The 25,184-nt window shown below is 33.5% G+C and overlaps 1 protein-coding gene across 1 annotated transcript; it reads right to left on the reverse strand.

Annotated features, from left to right (window-relative positions):
- Positions 1–1,908: 1,908 nt before the first annotated feature.
- Positions 1,909–22,121, reverse strand: LOTGIDRAFT_136505 (hypothetical protein; the record flags this gene model as incomplete). Its single annotated transcript, XM_009046809.1, has 4 exons — positions 1,909–2,370; positions 2,522–2,799; positions 12,133–12,353; positions 22,048–22,121. 4 exons carry the CDS (start codon positions 22,119–22,121, stop codon positions 1,909–1,911), a joined length of 1,035 nt encoding a protein of 344 aa, XP_009045057.1.
- Positions 22,122–25,184: the final 3,063 nt, after the last annotated feature.

Here is a 25,184-nt window from a genome sequence, read left to right on the forward strand (position 1 = left end):
ATTAGACAATTATGGAATCGTTCCAGGACTTACATGGATATATTCGCTTTACTAGATATATATATGTATTTGTTAGACGTTTAAAGCATAAATGAAAGTTCTAAACTAGAAATTACCTTCATAAGTCTACAAAGTTATTTTGTCTACATGAAAACAATATACAATAATACATATGAGACTTGTATCCAAAAGACAACCATCCAACCGCACTGATTGGCCCAACCGGAAGTAATAAAGAATATTTGCGACATTTCTTAATTGTGGCGAAATTTAAAACACTTATAACTTTTAGGTCAAAGTTAAGTAGTTTCTGTCCTTTTATGATTTTATGATATAAGCATTTTCTGCAGAAATTTTTACTTCCGGCTGCGTACACAGACACTCGGATGAGTGGATTTTAAGGTCACCACAATACCTATGGCACTATAACACAAAGTTAACAAACCTCTACAATGAATTCATATTGCATAATATCAAAAAGCACTATTGTGGCATGAAAGGTGATTGCTATGGCAATGGTACTGGGAATTTTGTTCGAAATCTAACCTTTGCTGTAATAAGTCGACACTTCCGTTGCTAATGATTAACAGCATCATCTTACGTCTATTCTATTTGACCAATCAGTGTACGCGTTACATAATTAATTATTATTAATGATTTCGCGCCATCTTTTGCCTCGAAGATCATTGTTGGACGAGAAGAATAATCAAAATTTAGGCCTCAATTTCAGCTTGTTGCAGCAAAGGATATATGTCAAAATCTCAAACCATCTCTGTTATAGCATAATGTGTCGGTGACAGCACTAAAATGCTAAATGAACATGATTCTATTGCATGCAATGAATATTATTCCAGCGATTGTTTATCCACAAAATCTCTATCCAACATTTACTTGTTGGTGTAAAAACCATCAACGATCGTATCATATTGAAAAGGACCGTGAAAGGCAAAAATGCTATAAAGACATTTTATGACATTCCATAGAAAGCCCAATAAAGGGATAGAGTCGTCTGATTATTCGCTTTAGCAGCAGAGCTCAATGAAAAAAAGACGTCTGCTTTGCAGCCTGTGAAAAGGCTAATTTTGGAATTTAACAGTTGTTGTAGCAAATTACTAGACGACTGTATCCCTTCAGTAACGTGACATTTGTCCTCGTATTCACAATGTATTTTCATACATATATTTTGCATACAAATTGGCATTAAATTAATTAATAACACTATATAATAAATAAAAATATCTACTTGTATAACATTTGTTCTTTGACATTATATGTACATTAAAATTTTGCATAATCTATCTGCATATATGGTCAGAGGCTGATACATCGATTATAAGAAGCTTTGATGCTTGCAGCACTAACTCGTTAGTGCTGTTACTACAGCACAAAGCTGATGACATAACGTTAGACAATCTTATTGAAATAGACCAAACTTCCATTTTATAATTCTAATCTAGCCACTACATTAAGGGTCTAACGATGGTGCTTTTGATAACTCTTTGAGTCAACCTGATGACTTTTAATATCAATAACGTTATCCACTACGATTCTGTTTGTTTCAAAATGTTTCTATTTCAATTTTGATTACATTTTGTAGCTTAAATGACTAAAACATTATGTTCTAGTACTACATAACAAAGTCAGGTGATTACATTACTTTAATATCAATATCGATTACCATTAGGTTTATCTAGCGCAGGTTACGTTTGGTAACGTTGAGAGTTCGCTTGTAATAAATTCCATCACGTTTCCAAAAAAAAAAAATCTCGTTACGTTCTAGTACTACTGCACAGGTCCGTTGATTACGTTCGTTTAAATTTTCGATTACGTTTTCAAACACAGGTAACATCATATCTTGCTAAGAAGGCTCTAAATAGAATAGCAACATACATTCACAAAATAAACACGTCATAAGCACCTCGTTTCCGTTTTAATTTTCTGACACGTTTCACATATGACCTCACAACACCACATGAAACGACAGTTACAATTTTCTTTAATAGTCACTTGCTTTTTAGAATAGTTCCGACCACAGCACAATAAGTCACAGCCCCCTACCCCCATTGACGTGGGGTCACATTCCCTACCCCTCGTCCCTAACGCACCTTCCTTTTTGTTTCTTCGGCAGAAATCCGGGGACTCCTCCGAATAAACTAAGTCTTCTTTTGATGGCGGTTTGATTGTATCTCCTTCCGGTATTAAATATTTCCCATCATTCGAACTGATGACCTTTGACCCGCCATCGAATTTCTGTTTTAGGCGATTGCCGACGTCTCTAAATAATGGCATTTTTCTCCAGCAGGTTTTCAGAGTACAAGAACCGGAAAGTCCATGACATTTACATTCTTTGCGCATGTATTTTCTGACAGCCTGAAATATAAAAGTTATAAATTACAAGCAGCCATTGTATCGGCCATATTGCATTTGAAATATCATTAAAGCAATTAATAAAAAAAAAAAAAAAAAATAAAAAAAAAAAAAAATTGGTCAGAAGCTGTATATAAGTTTTCTATAATCTCACCTGCCGCCCTGCTTCATTATTATGCAACTGTACTAATGTTGTGACATCACCACGGCGACGTTTCCTTCTACGTGCATCCATGAATTCGCGCGATTTCTGATATCCAAAATCCACGTTATCGCCACAACCTCCCCACTCCCATTCTCCGTCCGTGGCTATATCTCTCAGGTTGTTATCGCACGTACATTGCAGTAGTCGCCCCATACTACAAGCCTCCGTTACAGCATATACTACTCCGGCCGCTGTTATGGCATACACGAACGCTGCTTCTCTCGTATCTGTAAGTAGAAAGTAGATATGACTTATAAGTAAATAGTAGCCTATAAATAAATGATCGGTAATGATATATATATATATATATATATATATATATATATATATATATCTGTATTTATATATTTTACTTTGTGAAAAAGATCTATAAAGGCTCTGTGCGTCTGATACATATTACCCTTGATAGCAGACCAATTCTCTTAAACTAATAACCCCACTGTGCTATATCTGTCATTACTCAATTTGATCACTTAACAATAGTTTAACACACTTTAATATCGGAAACTATACAAATTGGCAACATCGTCAAAATCACGATTTTGTTTACGATGAATCTAATTGGCCGAGAGGCAAGTCCTCAGCTAATTAAAAGTAGCGATGAGGATATATGTTGGGTAGCCAAAGGATTCCCTCAAACATATACGTAAATACTTGTACAAAAGTGCAACAAATAAAATTTGCTTTATTTCACTCCATTTTGTAAAATTTTCAGATTATTATTAGTACAACGCTGTTTGTACTCTTGATACTGGACAATAAATTATTTGGTAGTGTTAAAATTAATAAAGTTCTTAGTCTTGTTTGACAATACGAACACGTGCTAAACAACTGTCGGATTTCAACAATAAACTTTGTATTTTATTGTTATCAGAAACAAGTATGATGTAGGGCTCATAAAATTTGAGAAAATTCGACCTCGGATTTGATCTTTTCCTATCATGGCGATGGTCTGTTCTTTAACTATGCGCACAGCTTTGTCCGCTATTCAACTATGCACACGACAACAGACGACTTGGTTCTTTCAAGCCGCTAAAATATTAATTTTTAATCTAGTTTTTTTATGAATAGTTATAGACCCGAAGTTAAATATGCGAAATAAATTAATTTTACTCAAAGAAAAGCTGTATTTGTAATACTCGAAGGTTTACCGCTCAATAAATTTGTAATAAAAGGCATTAGGGGCATTAAATGCGCCTTAAAGACGCCCTGCTATGACCGTCATCGACGTAGGTATGATAATCTAAATTTGACATTGGGTCGACTGCAACAAAGGCGTTACATATCTTTTCATAATGCATCATATTCTATACCACAAATAAGCAATCGTCATTCCCTGTTATATTCTTGGTACTGTCGATTTCACGTTATTTCGTAAAATGGTATGCCACTCGTGCGGCGATCGAATCCACTCAAATATGATATGGAATTATATGAAATAATAAATGTTTTACATCTTAATTTACTGCACCCTATTGTTAATGAAGACAAGTTAGATGTGCAGTGTGCAATGAGAAAAATGTATTGAAAAGCGGCCACCAGTTTTTTCCAACTGTCCAGGGTTCTCTAACTACACATCTTTCGACACACTTATCTTATTTATTGTGTTTTGCAAACGACAAAACCATATTTTCGTGTCATTTCCCCCGACCTGCATAACTTTGGGAAACCGAGTTGTAGGCAGCGTATTCTGGAATACCAGTTTAGCGGGCAAGCATGAACCAGGTGAGCCACCTCATAGATATTATGGCATTTAATTTCTGATCTCTATGCGTCATCTCAGTGTGGTTTCTCAACTCATATCCCGGAGTAACTAAAGACATCCACAAACATCTCAATGTCCACTCATAAAACCACCATAAACCCTTTCAATATAATGGTAGATATGATTATTCCGAGGAGCACGACGGGAATGCTCGTTTTATGATCCCTTAATGTCATCTTGTTACTCTTTACATGGTATTCGTGGACCACCTTGAAAGTTCAGATTAAAATACTAGAAAAAGTAAAATTCACGTCGATGTTGAGACCTCGTTTTAAGTTAAATCTTTTCCTCTCTCTAAAAAAGAGCATGGTCCGGTTTTTGAAGGGATTTTCATGTAGTTCTACTATTTTTGAAGATTATGTACAAACATTCAAAACCCAAATCAATCCCGAAAATGGTGAAACATGCCGTTTAAAGGAAATAACCACTATATCAGCTGATAGAAAAGAGTTTCGGCTCTGCATATCATTTTTTCAGCACTCCCGGTGATATTAAAATCATATTCTAAAATATTCAAAACCAAAATAGTAAAATACTAATTTTAAACATATTTCTACCACTTTACATAATATAACTTGAAAAATGTGTTTTTGCATTTTCAGCATTTTTTTTTCTTATTATTAGTAACATATAATTGATAATTTGCTCAGTAAAGATATAGAGTTTAACTTAATAAAAGAACACAGCATCTTTCTATAGAACCACGGTTCCAATCTGCATGAAACTATGGCAAGATATTCTACAAATTTCTTTATAGCAACCGATTCTATAGAATTGTTCAACAGTAAAAAAAATAAGTAGAGTTCTTTCAACTCAAGTTTTTTTCTGAGAAGACTTCAAAGAGATTTTGGTAGTTAAGGCAAGAACCAGACTCCGTAAATGATATTCTACACCCCGTACACACAAAACGTTTTAATCGGCATTCGTCATTAGCTGTTGGTCGGGAACATATCTGACTTAATGAAATGATGTGACGGTTTACATCCTTCTTTACTGCTTTTGGTTTGGGTTAATAAAGATGGCCAACGTCTAGCAGTGAGTAATGAGTTAAAGTTTTTAATAGTGGCATTAAAAAATACCGAGGATCTTAAGGTGCAAGGTTTTAAACATTTAAAGAGACTGTAAAGAGGTTTTCTGAAATTTGTATGTGTATCGGGACACTGAGAGTATCAATTTGCCCCATTCCAATTTTGTGGTTCTTGCAATTTCACAAAAGAATACTTTTATGGCATAAGGTACGAACTACTTAGTTTTAGTGGAATTGCAAGACCCACAGACACAATCATTACTTTAACAGTAATTACGAAAGCTGTGACATTTTTCTGAACCTTCGGCGATTGTGTCTGATTGCCATTTTAGTGTACGAACAGTTGACGTTAGCTTGTCATACGGTGAAACGTTTTAGTTTCCAATCAGACTTGGATAAGAAATTACTGTGTGAATACGGCTTAGATTCTTCGCTAACTATCTTTTACTTTCGACTACAAAAAAGAACATATGTCTTTTTGAAATCGGCAACATCAAAGGGTTGGTAGGCCATAAATATGATGAGGTTTCGAAATCAAAGCAATCATTATGGCAAAGTGCACACAGCGATTCCTTTACTGTGCCAGAAAATGACGAGAAAGCTCTGATAATATTTTGTCGGCTTCTTTGATGTGTAACCTTATCCGTATCGCACGCGCTCTAACTGATTGATGTTTGCCGCTTCAAAGAGATTTTTCTTTTGATCTTCTAATTAAATGACCCTCACTGCAGATAGAATTCTGCAAAAATGGCCTAATTTCTTGGTAGAAAATACTTAGCTCTATCATTTTACTAGTTTCGTCTGGTTCTAGCCAAACGTACGTCGGTTCTTACTCAATCGTTTTTGGGGTTTTGAATTTTCAAACTTAGAGAGTATTTTAGCAGCCTTTTATACAAAAATGGTGAGTGTCTTCTAATATATATTTTCCTTTATGTCTATTCACTCACATTTTTTGTATTTTATTAATATCTTTCTGACAATTTGCTGTTAGATTTGTCAGTGGCTAGTCAAAGTTGAATTAAGGTTTAGGACCAGTGTGTTGAAGACGGTACAGAAAGGAATACGAAATGATTGCATAGGATGCCTAGGGTGATATTTTCTATTAACAAGAGAAAGGAATATTGTTTATTTTGACCGCGTTTCGAGTGGTTTGAGGGAATTGGATATGTTTTTCATATGTTGATATTAATGATTTAATTTAGTGAAGACGGTACCTAAAAGTATGGACTTTGGTTAAGTTACCCATTGATAGAACGGACCAGCTGTGTGTTAGGCTTGTCTAGTGTTTTGTACTTGGGGTAAAAGTCAATGGCTTTGCTCTTGTGACCCCTCCCACGTCTTCGGATAGCCTATTTTGGGAATTATATGAACTTTGTGCCTTTTTTTATGGGTGATCTTATTAAAATTCAGTACAAATATTTCGTTTCGTATTTCCTGTGCTATGACACCGTTCAAAACTTCAACAAAGTACAAAAACGAAACGAATAGTGAATCAGATTGAAAGTTTGGTTGTTAAAAGCCAGTTTGCTTGAATGAGCTCGCACGCGTAGCGTGTGAATTTATGAATAGGAATTCAAGAATTCCATGACTTTAACAGTCAGACCGGCCTTATAATGTTGGTTGGTCTTACTTACCCTTCATTACGAACTATAACAGCTTTTAGGAATTTGGTCATATGAGCACTTGTTTTTTTTTTTTTCATTTTTTACTAATGAAAAATAATTTTATATGTTAATCTCTTAAAATGATGAATTTTTTGTGTATGATTTTATGAAGTTTAACACAATTTCACACATTGCACACTACGTGACGTTGTGGGTCATCTTCAGTTAAATTAGGACGTAAAACTCTATTTTATTGTATTGTAGCGCGCTGTAAGAGCATAAACTGACGCCTGTTAGAATCAAAAGAAACAGAACTTCGAATTACATTCCTTCTGTTTCTGTGAACGCGTGTGTAAAGACTGCGCCTTCGATACATATTTTTTTAAAACTAATGGTTACATTTAACAGGTTAACTTTTTTTCTTTTTTCTTGTTTTAAACAACAGAACGTGCTCGCGAGGTTGTTAGAACGCGTGTTTCTATGTCTTTGTTAAATATCAATTTTTGAACTTTCGCTCCTGTGTAAAAATTTTCGTACATCCAAATTTATATTAGTTAACATCACACTCCACGTGACACATTTGAAGATCAACTTGACGTAACATAACGTTACATATTTTGGTTAGTCGATAATACAAACGTACTATTTCTTTTATAGTTTTACATCGTTATTATATAACGTAAAATATATATGAAAACATTTTTTACGTTACAAAGAGTAACAAAGGCTTTACAACTACGGCATATTTTCTAAAATAAGATAAACCGACGATGTGTATTTTTCATTTTATGGGTAAGGTCTTCCCCTCGTAGATTTATACTATTTTATTAAACTTTGTTCGGAAAATGAAAATAATGAACTCAAACTCAATACTGAGTTGAAACACTCAATCACAGTGTGACGTCGGGTTTTACCGGACAAGAATTCTTGTCCCAATAGCGACATCCGTCACATTAAATGTTAAATTGGTCCTCAATTTGAATAATGTATACGAAGAATGTAAGTTATCGTAGATGCACAAAGCCTTGTGATGAAGATGACTATTTGTTTCTAGAAGTTTCGATATTACCACTCTCACTCCTTAATTAACACTCCAGGCCCATTCAATCCCATGATTCCCTGGGGTGAAATTATTGAATGAGTCACCTCCCCTTATTTGATATACAAGTAGTTATAGGTATCGTATTATATGTACCGTTATATGACGCGCATAATGTATTTTCCACGTGCTTTTCACATTACTGATCAATTTTTAGTGGCCGTTTAGAAGAACTCCTTTATTTTTTATTGCCTAAGGACGATTATTTTATATTTTATGTTGGAAAATGACACAATGGAAAATAATTTTTGACAATCCTTTAAAAGTAATGGCAAAAATAAGAAAAATGATTAAAAATTGTTATGGAATATAAATTAATTTTCTTTTATACAGAATTTTTATTGTTTTTAAATTTAAAAGTTGAAATTGGTTGGTTGAAATTTTTATCCATAAGCCTTCGCTTGCATTATTTTCTCGTTTACAAAATATTTACAGAATTTAAATAAATTAGAGATATATAAAATTGCCCGCTTTTTTGTTTTGCCCATAACATTTTCAGAAATGATGAACTTATGAACTATATTTTTGAGAATTCTCGAAATTTACACAAATACATTTTGGTGGAATTATTTAAAAATTTGACTGACAGATGCATGACGTTACGCTCGTGTTTGAATCTTTGGTTTCGATTTCTTTTGATATTTATAATATGGTGCCACGCTCGTTTCTAGAACGCACAGGCGCGTGCTTAAAGAATTACTCTCCCTTGCATCATAAATAGTTTTAGATATACCGAGTCTTTTAAAATTGAAATGAAATAGAGTTTTTTCGAAACTTTTCAATAAAAACTGAAATTTTACCTTCTTTTTTACACCGATAACGGAACAGACAAATATTGGAAGTGTGCTTTAAATGCAAAAATTAAGTAAGAAAAGCGACGTAGCAACCATACTGAAAAATTCTAGAATATTTCATTTAATGAAAAAGAAAAGCTTCTATTGCACATTTTCCCGTAAACTGTTGCCAAAAAGCGGTACAACAATGCTCTTTTTTTGTTATCCATGTAGAGGAATCTTTAATGTTTGTAAGTCTATCTACAATGAGTTCGGTAGCGGATGAGGATGTTAAATGTTATCAGCCATGTGTTCGAGCGTCGACGTTTTGTTTACTTTTTCTTTTCATTCGCTTGGTTTACAGGTTGTTAAAACTAGTTAAATAAATTATTAGATAATTTTTTGATTTTTTCATAAATTTTTAATAGACAATAATATCAGGCAGGGAAAATTTCTGGATTTTTTTTTTTAAATATTAGACAATTATTTTTGAAACATTTGCTTATAAAATGCCATGGAGTTTTACGTCCTACTATTCCGAACTGTATATAAATTGATTAAAAAAGTTAAATATGATTTTGCATCTGCGTTTCTTCATCATAAATTATATTCGACAATTCGGCTGAGATGTAAAATGTGAAACTTTTAAAATTTTATATACAAAACAATAAGGAATTGATTTTCTGAAAATATAAAATGTTTTTGAATGTGATATACATAAACTAAAAATACATCAATCGATTGAATAAATGGAAAATCCTTTTCTCTTAACAGTCATGGCGTTTGAAAGCAAAAAAGCGCAAAATGAAACATAAATATCAACCCTCACTAACAATTCGGACTATTAGACGATTCTGCATTTTTCTAATAACTCAAATTTATTTGGAAGCAATTTTCTTATAATAGCATTTTCTAATATTTGTACTTGGCTTTCGATTTTAAATTAAAATGATTTTCTCGGACTGTGTTATTCTAATTCTAATTACATTTTATTCAATTTTAAATTCTATATTGTGTTTGAATTCAAATATATTGTTAGGACTTATTATCATTCCTTTTTGGTGATTTTCCGAATTCTACATTACTTCCTAAACATTGATTGACTTAAAATTCATTTCATTTGTTTTGTTTGATGAGTTTTAACCTTTGCACTTACTATTTCCTATTTACTGAATTTATGATTTACAGATTTATGATTACCAAATAATTTGTTGTCACGACACACAATTTTAGTAGTATACTATTGTGGTGTATTGAACACAACGTTTCAACGATTTACATTCCTATCATCAGGTGATGTTAATTGTTTAGTTGTGGTGTACTATCAAACTTCGGAGTTGTATATCATAAAATTTTGTCCCGTTATTTAATGTGACAAAGTGTCTGTTACTGATTACTACTACGTTTTCTACATTTAATTCATGACGTTTTATTTTCGGTTTGTTGAATTCTGATTTTATTTTGAAGTCATTTAATATAATTCCACAATATCTCTGTCACAATTGATTTTGATTTATTTAATTTTATATTTACCTAAATAATAGTCTTATTCTATATTTGATAGATTTCTCTATTTTGTCGCCGGCATGCGATTTTCATTTCAATGAACATTATTTATTCATAAATTCATAATATTGAAATAATATCCAATCAAAATTAATTACTTGAATATTATATTTGTGGAATAAATTCGCGAATTTTATGAAATTATTAAATAAACGTTGGTTCATTATTTTCGACCACGAACGCGGATTTCCATTTTTCGCCGAACTCTTTATTTTCCAAATAACTGTAATTATGAGACTTGTGATGGCAAAATATTATTTTTAATTGGCATGCAGATTGACTCGAGCCTGAGAATTATTTTTAATTATCAAATTTAGGCGTCTTTGATCTCTTTGAGACCAAAAGAATAAAATTAGTCCGTCTTTATTAGTCATTTTCAAGCATTCAGTAAAATTTGATGCAGTTCTTTTTGAAATGCTACGGGCCGTTTGCGATATTATGATCAAATATTTTGTAATATTGGCATAATTAATAAAATCACACTTCTATTTTATTACAAATTTACGATGACATTTTTTGTTCTTTTCGTTTCAGGAAAAAAAAAATTAATATTTTGTTGTAAATTTCTACTATTTAACATTTGTCACATATCAAGATTCTGTTGTTCAAAATGAATTCGGAACAATGAAACAAATTGTGAATTGTAGGTTAGGCAGATGGCACACTTTTTGAGTGTGACTGACTTTTCGTTGATTTCATTATTTTATTTTATTAGTTTATTATTCCAATTACATGTGTAGTTAATTAAGAAAACCAACTTTAATTTTAAACAGAAAGGCATTTATGGATACAACACAGAAAGGCATTTATGGATACAACACAGAAAGGCATTTATGGATACAACACAGAAAGGCATTTATGGATACAACACTAAGTACAAGAAGCCAATCTTGAGTCCGACTCCTTACTTGGATTTTTTTTTTATTAGGGAACGGTATGAGAATGTACTACGGAATTATCGACACATTAGAAAATCGCAAATCATGTCCGAACTCGTAACTGATGTATTCGCTTCTTTTCTTTCCAATTGTTTCGTACTATCATCGTACATTATAACCATAAGGTTGTACATATGGGATAAGTGTCCTATGCGGTGTGTTGCGAGGGGTTATCAATACAGTAGAAAATGGAAGAAGCGAATCGCTTCCACATTGCGCATGGACTTATAACAAAGATAGAAACTAGTCAAAACACACGAAGGATGCCCTCTAAAACTAAAACAATGTCACAATGATTAAACTAGACAGGCATGATATGCCTAATTTAAATTCTATTACTAATAGCTTGTAAACATGCAAAATCTTACACGTGTGTGTTTTCAAATTATGTACCCACATTGAAGGAATTTAGTAGCTAAAAAAGGCTCATGATCGGCGCCTCAAAGCGTCTCATTGAATCCGTTATAGTAGACATGAACGAAGCGCTCATATCAAAGGGCAAACTCCGATCAACTGGTTGGTCGTAGCTTCCGACTTTTTAAGGGATAGGGGGGCATGACGACAGCTATTGATTTCAAGTGGTACGTTGACTAAATCTAGCCATGCACAGATCAGATTTTCCCACATTCCACCAGTTGATGGCAGTTATCGATATTTCAGTTGCTCTCAGATTCTAAGAGTCATAACTTACCACACAAATTTTCTTGACCAGTATCAAGTACTGTCATAGTAGGATGTAAGCACGTGTAAAATAATGCCCATGTTACTAAAAAATAAATGGTACTTACCACGTCGCAATATTTTGGACAGCGAACGTCGTAATGTCGTGCAGTTCCATTTTCTCGTACGAAACTGGTATTGACATTCCATTAGCGCTACTTTAGCTCCCTTTGCCACTTCTTCGACTATTTCCGGCTCTTTCCGGCAAATGGCACGTTGTTTGCCGGCGAGTCGACGAGTTTTACGACATATGCTGTTAGTATCCATTACTAAGGGGCTACCCACTGCCCTGAAAGAAAAAACAATGACCTTTGACATTATCGCTCATTGATAAAAATATACACCCGGTCCATGCGTGTTGAAAATATCTTAAAAGTTGGATATCGCAAAAGAGTTGAACAATATCGCTATGCTGTCTGACAACTTTGACCATAAGGAGGGCAGTGTGACGTCAAGCACTGTTTTGTATTTCTTAGTTAGGACACTATAGTCTCGTACGGCGGCAACCTAGACATCTATACAAAGGCATTGTCTAATTACAGAACTCTGGCTTTCAACCGCCATGAACACATAGCTAATAAATCTTGTAGATATATCATTTGTACAGAATGGTGTATTGTAGATAAGCTTGTAGAATTACCTTCCACAGGCTATCACGTGTTTCGACAACCATACAGGTGGAACAACAACATGTTCAAGTAACCGACAAATAGTTAACTTACAACAAATACCAGACAAGATATGCAACTGCTTGTAATTTGTTATAACGAAATAGAGTTTTACGTCGTAATTCAAATGAATAATATGTCATAAAGAACCGTACTTGGTAACTTTTATAAAGTTGTTATCCCATTAGAGAGTTCGAATTGCTTTTTATGATATTTTATGATTTATTTAGATTAACTTGTTATTCATTTAGAGTGTGAAGCTAATTATTGTTATTTAACACGCCGGGGTGTAAGCGGTATCGTACTTAACGTTTAGAGTTGTTATTCTATCGCTCACATCCCGAGTTCCCGTATTTATTAATGTTATTCTAGTATTTTAGTTTGTCAAATTGTTATCTTCTAAGAGTGTGCAGGTAATTATTGTTATGTATCATTTGGAAGTGTTAGAGGCACGCGACACTTGAATGAAAAATTGATCACAAGAAGGAGCTCTTGAACATATCTGAAGATTAGTTGAAGAGCCCTCGATAGTAAGATGGTTTTGTTAACTTGGTGGTTAAATCTTGGACCAAAGGGGATGACTTGTTATGCGAGATAATATTAATATGCCCTTTTTGCATAAGTCGAAATGACTTCCGGATACAGTTTAATACTCTAGAGGCGACAGGGCCTTGCAACTTAAAAAAAACATCGTTTTCTTATCCTTCTGCAGCTCGAAGAAGTGCTCAGTTTCTAGCACAAAGGGCCTTTTTTTATTGTCACATTCGATCCACATGGAGTTTTTTGCTATGTCGGCCCCTGCCTCATCACGAGCAAGCCTCAGAGTCACTGTGGATTCTAAGAAACGAAGCGATAATTACCATAAATAAATAAAGGTGTATCGTAGACAAACAAGTTTTCAACACGAAATGAATAACAGGAATATTTTTCTTTATAGGCTACTTAACCCTGTCTTTGATTCTTAATTGGAACCGTGGAGGTCTGCAGGAATATTCAACATATGTTTTATGGTTTTGATTGCCTCGGTATTCCAAGTCCCGAGAGTGTCAGAAATCGTGTTGCTTTTGTATTGTTTTTTGAAAGTAATATCTTTTTGAGTTCCATATTGACGAAATGCTTCAAATTAACAGGCGCTGAGATAATCTTTCTCCCGTTGATCATAAACCTATATATTTTTGTTTTTTAGGAACTATAAAGATATAAAGATCACGTGTTAGAATGTCCTTTAGTCTAACTCTCCTCCGCGAACATAATCATGAAAAAATACGTGGTACTCTAAATGAGATGAAATAAAATCGTAAATCGTAAAATCATCCGGCAAATTTTGTGATTTGCATACAAAAGTAACAATATAAGTTGGAATATAAACGTAAAATTTTTGTGCATTTATTGACAATGATAAAGGGTCTAAAGTATCCCCTTGTCTTACTCCATCGCCCAAGTTGTACATAATCGTAAGAAAATCCGCGGCTTAGCGAAATTTTACATACAAAAGTAATTAAACGAGTACAAATGTAAATGTAAAATTCTTTTTTAACATTAGATAATGATATAGGCTTATTCCATCGCCCCACTGCAGGACAGCATCGTAAAACAAATTTGCGGGAAATTCTGAGACAAATTTTTAGTGTGTGATTTGCATACAAAAGTAATAAATCAAAGGAATGAAAATGTAAAAATATAGTATATTTATATACATGTATAATGATAAAGTATCTAAAGTGTCCCCTTGTCTTACTCCACCGCTCAACTTTTACAAAATCGTAACACATCTGCATCCAAATTTTGTGTGTGAGATTTGCATACAAAAGTAATAAAACGAGTGGGAATGTAAATGTAAAAATCTTGTATATTTATAAATAATGAAACAGGCCATGAGGTATATCTCTATCCACGTCCAAATACCTTCAGTAAACACTGATTTTCTTTCATCTTGGCCACCTCAATCTCACCGTAGGGGATTGTTGTCGGTTTTGAAAACTAAGAAATACTTGACAAGTACTTGGTTTGCTTGTTTAAAATAAACACCAATAAATCAAGGGGAAGTGAAATTAAATTCTGATTTATCTTTTCGCGATCTATGTCAAAGTCTTCGCGCCGTAAGAAATTTCTGCTAACATCCATGAAACATATAGTACAGCGTATGGACGTTTTTGACGCTTTCGACTTTCGCTGATTTCCTCATTCACTACTGACTTGTCCCATCATTGATGATTTCCGCTTTCACTACAGTCTTTACATTTTCAATCATTGTTGAATTTCCCCCATCATTGTTGGCTTTTTCTCATCGCCCTATTTCAATCATTGCTTCCCCGCCATTGCTGAATTCCACATCATTGCTGAATTATTGCGTCTTTGCTGACCTTCCCATCATTGCTGAACTTTTCCTATCATTGTTGACATCTTCGAATCATTGCTAATCGCTTTTAATCATTTTCTTCGTTGCTGACTTTTCAACCATTTCAAGCCAAATATCACCCTATTCTAACATCCATATTATATTTTCACCGAACCACTTAATAGTGCATTTTGCCAGGTTGCCAAGTAAATATTGTGTCGGATTTTGACGATTTATGGTCTTCTGTCTGGGTTTAGTTGGGATTTAAAATTCTCCACAATCCTCAAATGTTTCTGGAATGGTTATGCTTTTATACTTGGTTCTGCCATCTTAGCTATGAATTCATTTGTTTATTTCTGATAATTTCTGAAACTATTTGTGCTTTAAATTATTTTTACCAAGAATTTGTACCTGAAAATGCAATGATATGGAGTTTCATTGAATTTTTCTCCGAAAACGTGGAAGGCTTAACATTGAGAGAAAACTATTTTAGTCAAACTGTGGCATTAAACTCTCTTTTTTTCATTTCCATCTGTCGATGAATCTTTATTAACTTGGTCTTGGCTTAATGTCAATGGCAGTTCTTCAAATTTGCATCAGACGACCAAGTTCGCGAGAAAGCGACCAAAACCCTTAGAAATATGGTATTCTCCTTGTAACTCTTGTATTTATATTTTCGGATATTACCAGCAGTATTTGATAACATTTAACCCAAGCGTTATCACTTACGGTAACCTGTTACTTTTTTAACCACCTTGCATGTAATTTATAAAATCTGATAGAATCAGGTAACATCCCTAAAGGGTATTTAGGCACTCATCGTAGCTCACGCCTTCTCGATTCTTTCATTTCAAGAGCCCAGAGTTTCGGCCTCTCAGATTGCACGCCTGTGGACTATCGAACGCCTGTGGTCTATAAATACAATATCAAGTGTTTATGAAACACCGATCCGTTTATATCCTATACGGCATTCTAATATTGAAAATAAAAATATTTTTGGCGCGATTCTTTGGTATTGACGAGTACCAGCTCGCGGTCATTGTGTCTGGTGCTTCTCTTTTAAACAGCTCGTGTTTTCGCCGCCCTTTCACAATCCATTGTTTATAATAGAAGAAACTTAACACGGCGTACACGTGCTCTTCACGTTACGTAAGAAGATGAAATTAATTGTATGCTGTTATCTTGTAAAAGTAAAAAAAAACATGGCGGAAGTGTGGTCTATTTGTATATCAGTTACTAAGTACCGTCTACGTCGTCATTTTGATAAATGAACCTGTTAATTAGCAATTGTTCTTGTCAGAGTCACGAGAACGTTCAGAAATTATAAGTAGACGTAAACAATTTTTGATTGGTTTGTATAAATAGGTGACCAATCACCGATATGACCTTTCATATCCGGTTGACCGGGCCTTAATAGTCGTGGGTAATCAAACACGACCTTAGTGACTATTACGTCTGTCTGCTACTCCTAAAATCTCTTATTCTCGAAATTATCTTGCATTTTCTAATTAATTTTCTTCAAGAAATTATCAGGAAGCGACCAGAACCGTAATACCGAGCCAGAACTACTTGATTTTAAATCTAAAATGATAAAAGTTAAGTAGTTACATGTTTTTTGAATGGAATAAGAATTTCTTTGAATGAAGCGAGGTGTGGCGGTGCCTCTTTGTTTTATTTTAGTTCGATTCAATAAAAACATCATTTTTATTTTGAATTTGAAAATGATATTATATGCTTTGTGGACTCTCTTATTTAATGCGATATTGACAAACAAAAATAATTGAATGATTAGCCAAGCAGAATCTTATACAAGATTGACAAACGAAATTGATAAAATTAACCACGTAAAAGCTGTTAAGATGAAGCCGAATTGACAACCCAAATACCCCAAAACGAATTCTATTTTAGCGAAATGGTCTCTTTTAATTGAGAATAAAAAATAAAATTATATTATTAGCCGTTTGGACTCTAATTACACTATACCACATTGGACAACCGATATACCAAATGATATTATTAACCATGTGTCTCTGAAATGATGACGAATTGACAGCCATCAATATCAAAATGATGTCTATATAGACTCTCAGAAAATTATGTCAACTTGACGAAGCCAATGGAGAAATTAGTCGCCTTTGGTTCCAGAATTTTGACATTTACCAATTTTGAAATTTAGTCCCAAACTGGCTTAAAACTGGTGGTAAACTTTTAGTTAAGAGCCCTTCATTTTAACAAAAGTCAAAAAAAAATATGACTGTTGTTGTAACAGTAACTGTATATGGTTATTTTTCGCTCACTTTAATTTTAGCATATTAAAGTGATACAACGTCTTAGAATGAATATAACATTTAAGTTCTCAAGAATGGTCAATAAGAGTATATATTCATTAGTGAACTTACCTGTTGTCATAAAATTACAACAGAATCCCGGCCAAATCTGGAAAATTGGAAAATTCATAAGACTTAGTAATTATTGAAAAACGCTTAATTTTGATATTAAGAGTTTTTCAATAGTTTATTGCATATTTATGGATAATTACTAAGTGTTATTAAATGACAGCAGGTATATCTACTGATGAATATATGCGCTTATTGGCAAAGTTTAAAATTCTTAAATTTTATGTTCATTCTAATACGTAGTATTCCTCTAAAATATTTTTGTCAAATAATAGCCTTCTTAAAGGGCCTCGGAATATTGTCTCATCGGAACGCTCGTCAGCTATTCAAACCTGCATTACTGACAAAGGAAAATCAGGCTGAAAAAAGGCCAAGTTACTGTGTCAATCTTTGCACGGATTGATCTAAGAAACTCCTAGGTTTGTGGACAGGCGTTGAATAACACAGGAAACTTTCAAACTCCCGGTCTTAATTTAAGTTGTGATGTATTGTTCTTTTGTGGAATTCTGTTTAAATTTGACTTTGTGACACTTTGGTATTTCAAGTTATGTTCCTAATTTCATAGTTCAAGCTCGTAGGTGGTTTCATGCCGATTAAGTAGCTTATTACAGTTCCTGGGTATAAAAAATGCGATTTAATTATGAAGTACATATTGTTGTGCCTTTGAATTACTTTAGATAAAATGTCGAATTTTTGCGTTTTTTTAAATTCCAAATTGGACCTTCAATATTCGTTCGATGGACTTAGTTTACTGTTTTAATGGGCAAAATAAACTATTTGGCGATTGGAAAGATTTCTCTTATTTTCTTTCTCATTTATATACAACTGGTATATTTGCTTTTGCAACATGAATGTCTTCAGAAACCAAATAAGGAAGAGAAAATTACGACGCACAACTCAGATTCATTTTTTTTCTAGACGATATAGGGAATGATGCGGACATGTTCGGTCTTGTTTGGGGTCTATTTCTGTAAGATCTGAGGAACCGATTTAGAAACATCTGAGATTAGAAAGGGCAAACCACCAACAAGTTTCCCACTTTGATGACATACAAGATAAAGGAACATATTTATGGTTTTCTTGGTCCAACAATGGAATTGTATTCAAATATAGAATCGAAAACTAAATTTGCAGTGACTCAGTCAGTTAGACGCTTGCTCGTTTACCTAAGGGGGAAGGAGGGGGGTGTTACCTGCTTTGATCTTCGCATAGGTCGTGCTAATTTCATTCTTTCAGTAATAGCTTTGATAGAAATTTGTCCTCTGAATAATAGTTTGGTAGGTATATGCCTATTTCCTCTTTATAATTTGAATAATAGATTTGATAGGTATATGTCAGCTTCCTTCTTGTGATATGAATAATGATTTTGTAAGTATATGTCAAGTTTGTCAAATTAATAATTGTTTTGATAGGTATATGTCAGTTTTCTCCATTCTTCTTGTGATACGATTAATATGTTTGGAAGTTATATGTCAAGTTCATTGTGATATGAATAATTGTTTTGAAAGGTATATGTCAGTTTTCTCCTTGTGATATGAATAATAGTTTGGTAGGTATATGTCAAGTTTCTTTTTGTGATTTTAATGATAGTTTTGATAGTATATGTCATTTTTCTTCTTGTGATATGAATAATTGTTTTGATAGGTATATGTCAAGTTTCTTCTTGTGATTTGAATATAGCTTTTTTTGATAGATATATGTCAGTTTCGCATTGTGATATGAATTATTTATTTGATCTTAATTTCAAGTTTTTTCTTGTGGTTTAATGACTGTTTTGATATGTCGAATCTCTTCATGTTCTCTGAATAATGAATTTTACTGGTAAACATGCTAATAAATTTTATATGTCAGTTTTCTACGTGAGATTTGCAAAATGTTTTCCATTTTTTTTTTAAAGTGTTCTCCTTTTGATATCATTGGCATTATCAAGAATGCATTATCAATGTTATCAAACAAAGACTACTCGTCGATTACATGCTTAAACCAATTACGACTCAATTTGTGTCAATAAAGAAATTACCCCAATTCGTTTTTCTTTGATGTCCTTTTCGCTACACGCGTTAGACACATATTTATGACGTTTTTGAAATGTTATACATTGTCATTGATACCTCGACAGGGCGGAGGAGGTCAAATTCAACACCAGATTCGATTTATTTTTAGAATTATTGAAATATTTTCCCAATTACAATTTGTCGGTCATGTGATAGAGTCTCGCGATGGCGTTTCTAAACCTTCTTTTTGTAATCGTCATAATCCGAAAACTCTTTTATCTTTTGTCGGTTTGTATGGGAGTTAATCCGTGTTAATTCGTGAGTAAACCGAGACGCTGAAGTGAACTGTTTGCATAAGACATGTAGAAGAATGTGATATTGACTGGATATTAGAGTTGTATTAGTTCTGGATGATCCCGACTAACTCTACACCTACACAAGGTACAAGTTTGTGTTGGTACTTGAGACTCAGCTGCGAGGTGCTAAGTCTTTGCGGCGAGACACAGTTCAAATCCAACCAAAATATGACTCAAGTCTTTTGTTCGATGGCCAGTGTACTCTAGAAGCGACGACGTTTTTTGACCCGACTCGTTCAGTTCGTGGGAAACGGTCTATGCATGCAACGCCTCTCGCTTAATTGTGACGTCAACAAAAACAATCATGCGATGAAAAATACATTTAATGAAACGCCTTACTATGATGCCGATTGACCGAATATTCAGTCGAGAAAAATGACCCATTGATGCATTATTAACTATGGAGTGTGTCTTGCAGTGTGCGAGGGACATAACTATGACATAACTTAACCTTTCTGATGTCCTAACTGTCGTGGCATCTTAAACAAACACTACGCATATAGGTTCCCAGTTAAGGTCCCAATGGAATAATACGACGCATTCAATCGACCAGACCTCTAGCTGCAGAAAATAGGATTAAAATTCAAACAATTGCTATAATTGAACCCCAACCCCATCACTATTTCTATTCCATATCATTATATCAGCAAATTAGTTATATATGAAATTTATTTGCTCCATTGACTAATGCCTGCAATTAATGTGCTGTCTGGCTTTGTGAACCTACTTCCAATATCTATCACGGTTTGGTTGAAAAGTTCTGAGGCACAGGATTAGCCTTGAATTGGCGAGTCAAAAGACCCCTGGAATTGTAAACTAAAATAGGAAAAGCTTCGAAGGCACAACATTAACCTATGGCGTGATTAGGGATCGACCCCCATCCTTATATAAGCGAGATAAAAGACCGAAATGTAAACCGAATACGGACAAGCTTTCAAGAAGGCACAACATCAAAAGACCGCTGGATAGAAAAGCTTTGTATGTAATTGTGAGCTGGATCCAGAAAACCTTCCAAGCGATTGGCGATCGAACCCCAAATCTTTCATTAGAGAGTCAGATACGATCGCAACAGAACAGTCTACTGCATGTCTGCAGACGGGACTTGATAATAACACTAATAATGTTTTTAAACTGGTTAACCCTCGCTACGAGCAGTTATTAAAATATTAATTTGATTAGTCTGTTTTATTCCAAGTATTTCATGACTTTCTAAGAGGTAATTCCCTTGTAATTATGGAAGTTTTTCAAATATGTCATATTGCTACATACAGGCATGTAGAATGTTAATTTGATACAACCACCCGAATAACTCTACATTGTTGTCTTCTTACTATTTACGCAAGGAAACTTATATGAGTTTTACGTCTAATTCTAGCACCATCATCAGAGCAATGAAGATAGGCAAAGTGATATATTGTACAGTAAGGGTGTTAATGGTAGAACAGTATCATTAGCCTATTAGGGTATTATTGTACTTTAGAAAACACAGCGATATCTAATGGAGTTTTAGTAGAGCAATCATATTTTTTGTTATAGTTATAGAGACTTTAAGACCCATTTAAGCATCTTATTGTGTTTATGAAGACGAACAAAAGCAAAGTAGTGTGCAACGGGAGGAATTTTACCAAGTCATCAATTACGTCCACTATTGTTAACCGTACTAGAAAATCAATAATACCCACAATAAGATAATCTACTTTATGTCCAATGCTTAAAATCCCTTATACCAGCTTGGTCCATTTCCTCTAGGACATTAAGAAATGAAAAAGTATATTCCACGGGCTCATAATGTCACACAGTGGTATATCCCCTGCCCACACTCAACCCTATTCCACTTATCTCCCACGAACTCAACCCTATTCCACCTATCTCCCACGAACTCAACCCTATTCCTCTTATCTCCCACGAACTCAACCCTATTCCATCAATTTCCCTCAAAGCACTAAACACATTTACCTGAACAAACCGATATGTTCTCAAAGATATGTTTTGGACACTCTCTTCCATCCAAAGACCTCCCACGCATTAAAAGACATCTCATGGGTTAAAATTACCACCCATTCATTATAGCCCTGGAAAACTAAAATAAGCACTAACTTCCACAAACCGATAATGTTCGCAGGGACTGCTTTATATCCCCCTCCCTTTTCATCCAAAGAACCCCCAAGCATCAAAATCCCCACCCAATAAATTCATACTCCTGGGGCACTAAAATAATAAGAAACACTCACCACCACAGACCAATAATGTTCGCAGGGAAAATGAGATAGAAGTATAATCCAATCAAAACACCCTGTACACGCATCGCTATCCACGATTCTTTTTTTCTCTTGTCTCTTGTCTTTTCCTCTGAAAGGTCAATGATCACTTTTTTGATTAGATCACTTGGTAGTATCACTTTAATTTGATTATATAACTGTGCTAATATCACTTTAATTCGATAGTATCACTTTGATTTGATTGATTATCTCAGTTGGATGGTATCACTTATAATTTCAAATTTGTATCGCATTGATTTTATTATATCACTTGAGTTGATAGTATAAATTTAATTGATCGTATCACTTGATTACACCGATCGTATCACGTTGATTTGATCACGTACTTAGACTGTAATCACCAAGTTTTGTTAACTTTATAATCCCAAAAATCAGCATCAGATAGAAGTCAATTTATACACAAAACATTTTAACACAACAATCGCGATGTATGAAATTTCCAAATTGGAACATCTAAACACAAAATAAATCCAGGACTTAAATTTGACACGGTTAATTTTAAATCAGTTTTTAATTTCTAGACACTTTAATAAAATTAGAAGAACTAATTAAAATTTTGGAAGTTGAATTTGAAGAATTTTCTTGTTTGTATAATTGATGCCAATCCAAAAGAATATAAATTCTCCAAGACGAATCAGGAATATTTATGGAAATTGAAGATACGGTACCTATTGCCAGAAGTTAAGCACTCAATTGCCAAATGAATAAAGAAATAGATATAATCACATTGAATGAAAATTGAAATGCCGAACTTCTCAGACGCGTCTATACTAAGAACTTGCATCGATGCATCAACACCGAGCCAAAATTATTTTTTATAACTTTTTGTGAGTTGTGTAAAATGGGTATAGGCAATAAAAATTTCAATATTGGTTCATTTAGTTGAATGTAATTTATAAAGAGGTGGGGTTTATCCCACCTTCGTTTTACATTGTGAACTCAGTAGAGTTAAAACACTGCCCACTCGTTTTTTTTTCTCTTAGCATGGGTCCAGAATCCTAATTCTGAATGACGTTTCCACTATCGCAATGCCGTTCCAATTTGAACTTAATTCGGTGGAAAATTTCTTCGTTGTAGTGACTCCCATTTCAAAATTTCGTCGTTGATTCGCATTAAATGTATGACAAATCCCTCAATCCGTGTGTGGCCATCATAAATCGTGAAATCACACGTTTGATTTCGACAAGCAGCGATCTGGAAAGGTCCCCTTCTTTTTCTGAAAGCACATAAAAAAGTAACAAATATGTTTATTAGTTTTCACAGTCAAATTTCAACATAAAATATTATAGTTATTCGCCCTTAGATGAAAGGGGGTATATTCAATGAACTTAAAATCTTTTTTTCCATTTCCATGAAAACTGTAGCCCTACCGCATAAAACTGCTAGAGATAGCCACGTTGATAGGCAAAATGCTACAAAAAATCTGTCTACGTAATGCAAGAAAAACGATGCACTATAGTGATGCAAATTCGAAATTTAAATCTAACAAAAAAAAACTTATTAAAGATCTAGGAAACATCATCGGAAAAAACACAAACGAATAACAACCACAAAAAAATTATCACAAAAACAACATCGTTTTAGTTAAAAAGATATTATTCTGATTGACTATAGGTAAAATATTAATTCTAAACCAATTCTGAAAATATCAAAATCTAGAAAATACAAACAAACAAATACAAATTGGAAAAAATGATATTGAAAATCTAGAAAATATCAACGAAAACTTAATTTGATTGTTACCATTTGATTTAATGTACTTTTCCTATTTTTATTGTAAAAGTTATGCTTATTCAAGTCAATTTATTCGAAAAGCGTATTTTATTTAAAATAAAAACAGAAATCAAATATTATTTTATAGAACTATTTTGTTAAAATTGAATGAATCTTATTTTCTCATGTAATTTTGTACAATGGCCACTCAATACAAACGAGTGAACTAATCCGTAGAGAAAAAAAGAAACCTACATCGAATGTGATTTTGTGAGTTGTATTTTAATCGTAGTGTACTCTTAACAAAAGCGAAAAGTCAAAACTGCATTAAACTGGACTTACTGTAATATCCGTAACATTCGGAAATTCCGATTAAATGACATAGGTAATGCATGCAATAAAATAGCTACTTAATTGTTACATATAGCCTAAAATTACCTAGCAAATTTCTCCTTAAAAGCGTAGACAAAGGACAAAACAAGACGATAAAAGTTATTGTTTGTATTGAAACAGACAGGACAATAAAATTGTTGGGGTGGTGTTATTCACTTTTCAACAATATATTGTTCAATTAAGACGCTTTAACTCAATTTACAGAGAAAATAGGGGTGGGGCAATGACTTTTAATTAATTTTGAATTAACTTATGGACTACATTAGCTGAACATTTTATGAAGTTTCGAATATGTTGCTCTTGAAGTGTAACTAAAATTTCGAAACAATATTTGATTGGATAAATTAAATTTCTTACTCTGTAACATTTAGATATTACAGCATTTTGTAACGAAGTTTATATACGTTGAAATGAGTTTTTTCCCTATGCAAATGTCTCACAACGTTTCAAAAATATTACACTTTTACACCTAACGCAGCATCTTGTTATGCTTTTAAGCCAGAAGGTCTTGTTTACGGCAGCTCTCGGAAGTTTCTGTAACGCTTCAGGCTTCAGCTACTTGCAGACCATTAGCGAAATGTCCAATATGGACCATTTTATCGTCACATATAAGATTTTAGGAATTCAATAAAATTAAAGAAGTACACTACACACAAGCATGTTAAGTTTCTCTCCTTACTATAAATGAAATTCACGAACGTGGGTGATATTTTGGTTTGTTTCGTTCTCTTTGAAGTTTTTAATAAATGGCTAAATTCCTCGTCTATTTAAATAGATGTATTATATTGTTCTTTCGGGTTGATAAAACATCTAGATCAATTTTTGTTTAGTAATTTAGATACGAAGTGCATATTGTAGGCCTATTTGAAGATATTTTTGTACCTTGGGGCCTTACTACACTTTATATCCTCTCGTTTGGCTATAAATATATCACTCTCAACATTAACTAGGATGGCTATCTTGTGTCTATCGTTAATTAATTT

This window comes from Lottia gigantea (genome assembly GCF_000327385.1).
Source record: "Lottia gigantea unplaced genomic scaffold LOTGIsca_107, whole genome shotgun sequence".
Taxonomy (NCBI): domain Eukaryota; kingdom Metazoa; phylum Mollusca; class Gastropoda; family Lottiidae; genus Lottia; species Lottia gigantea.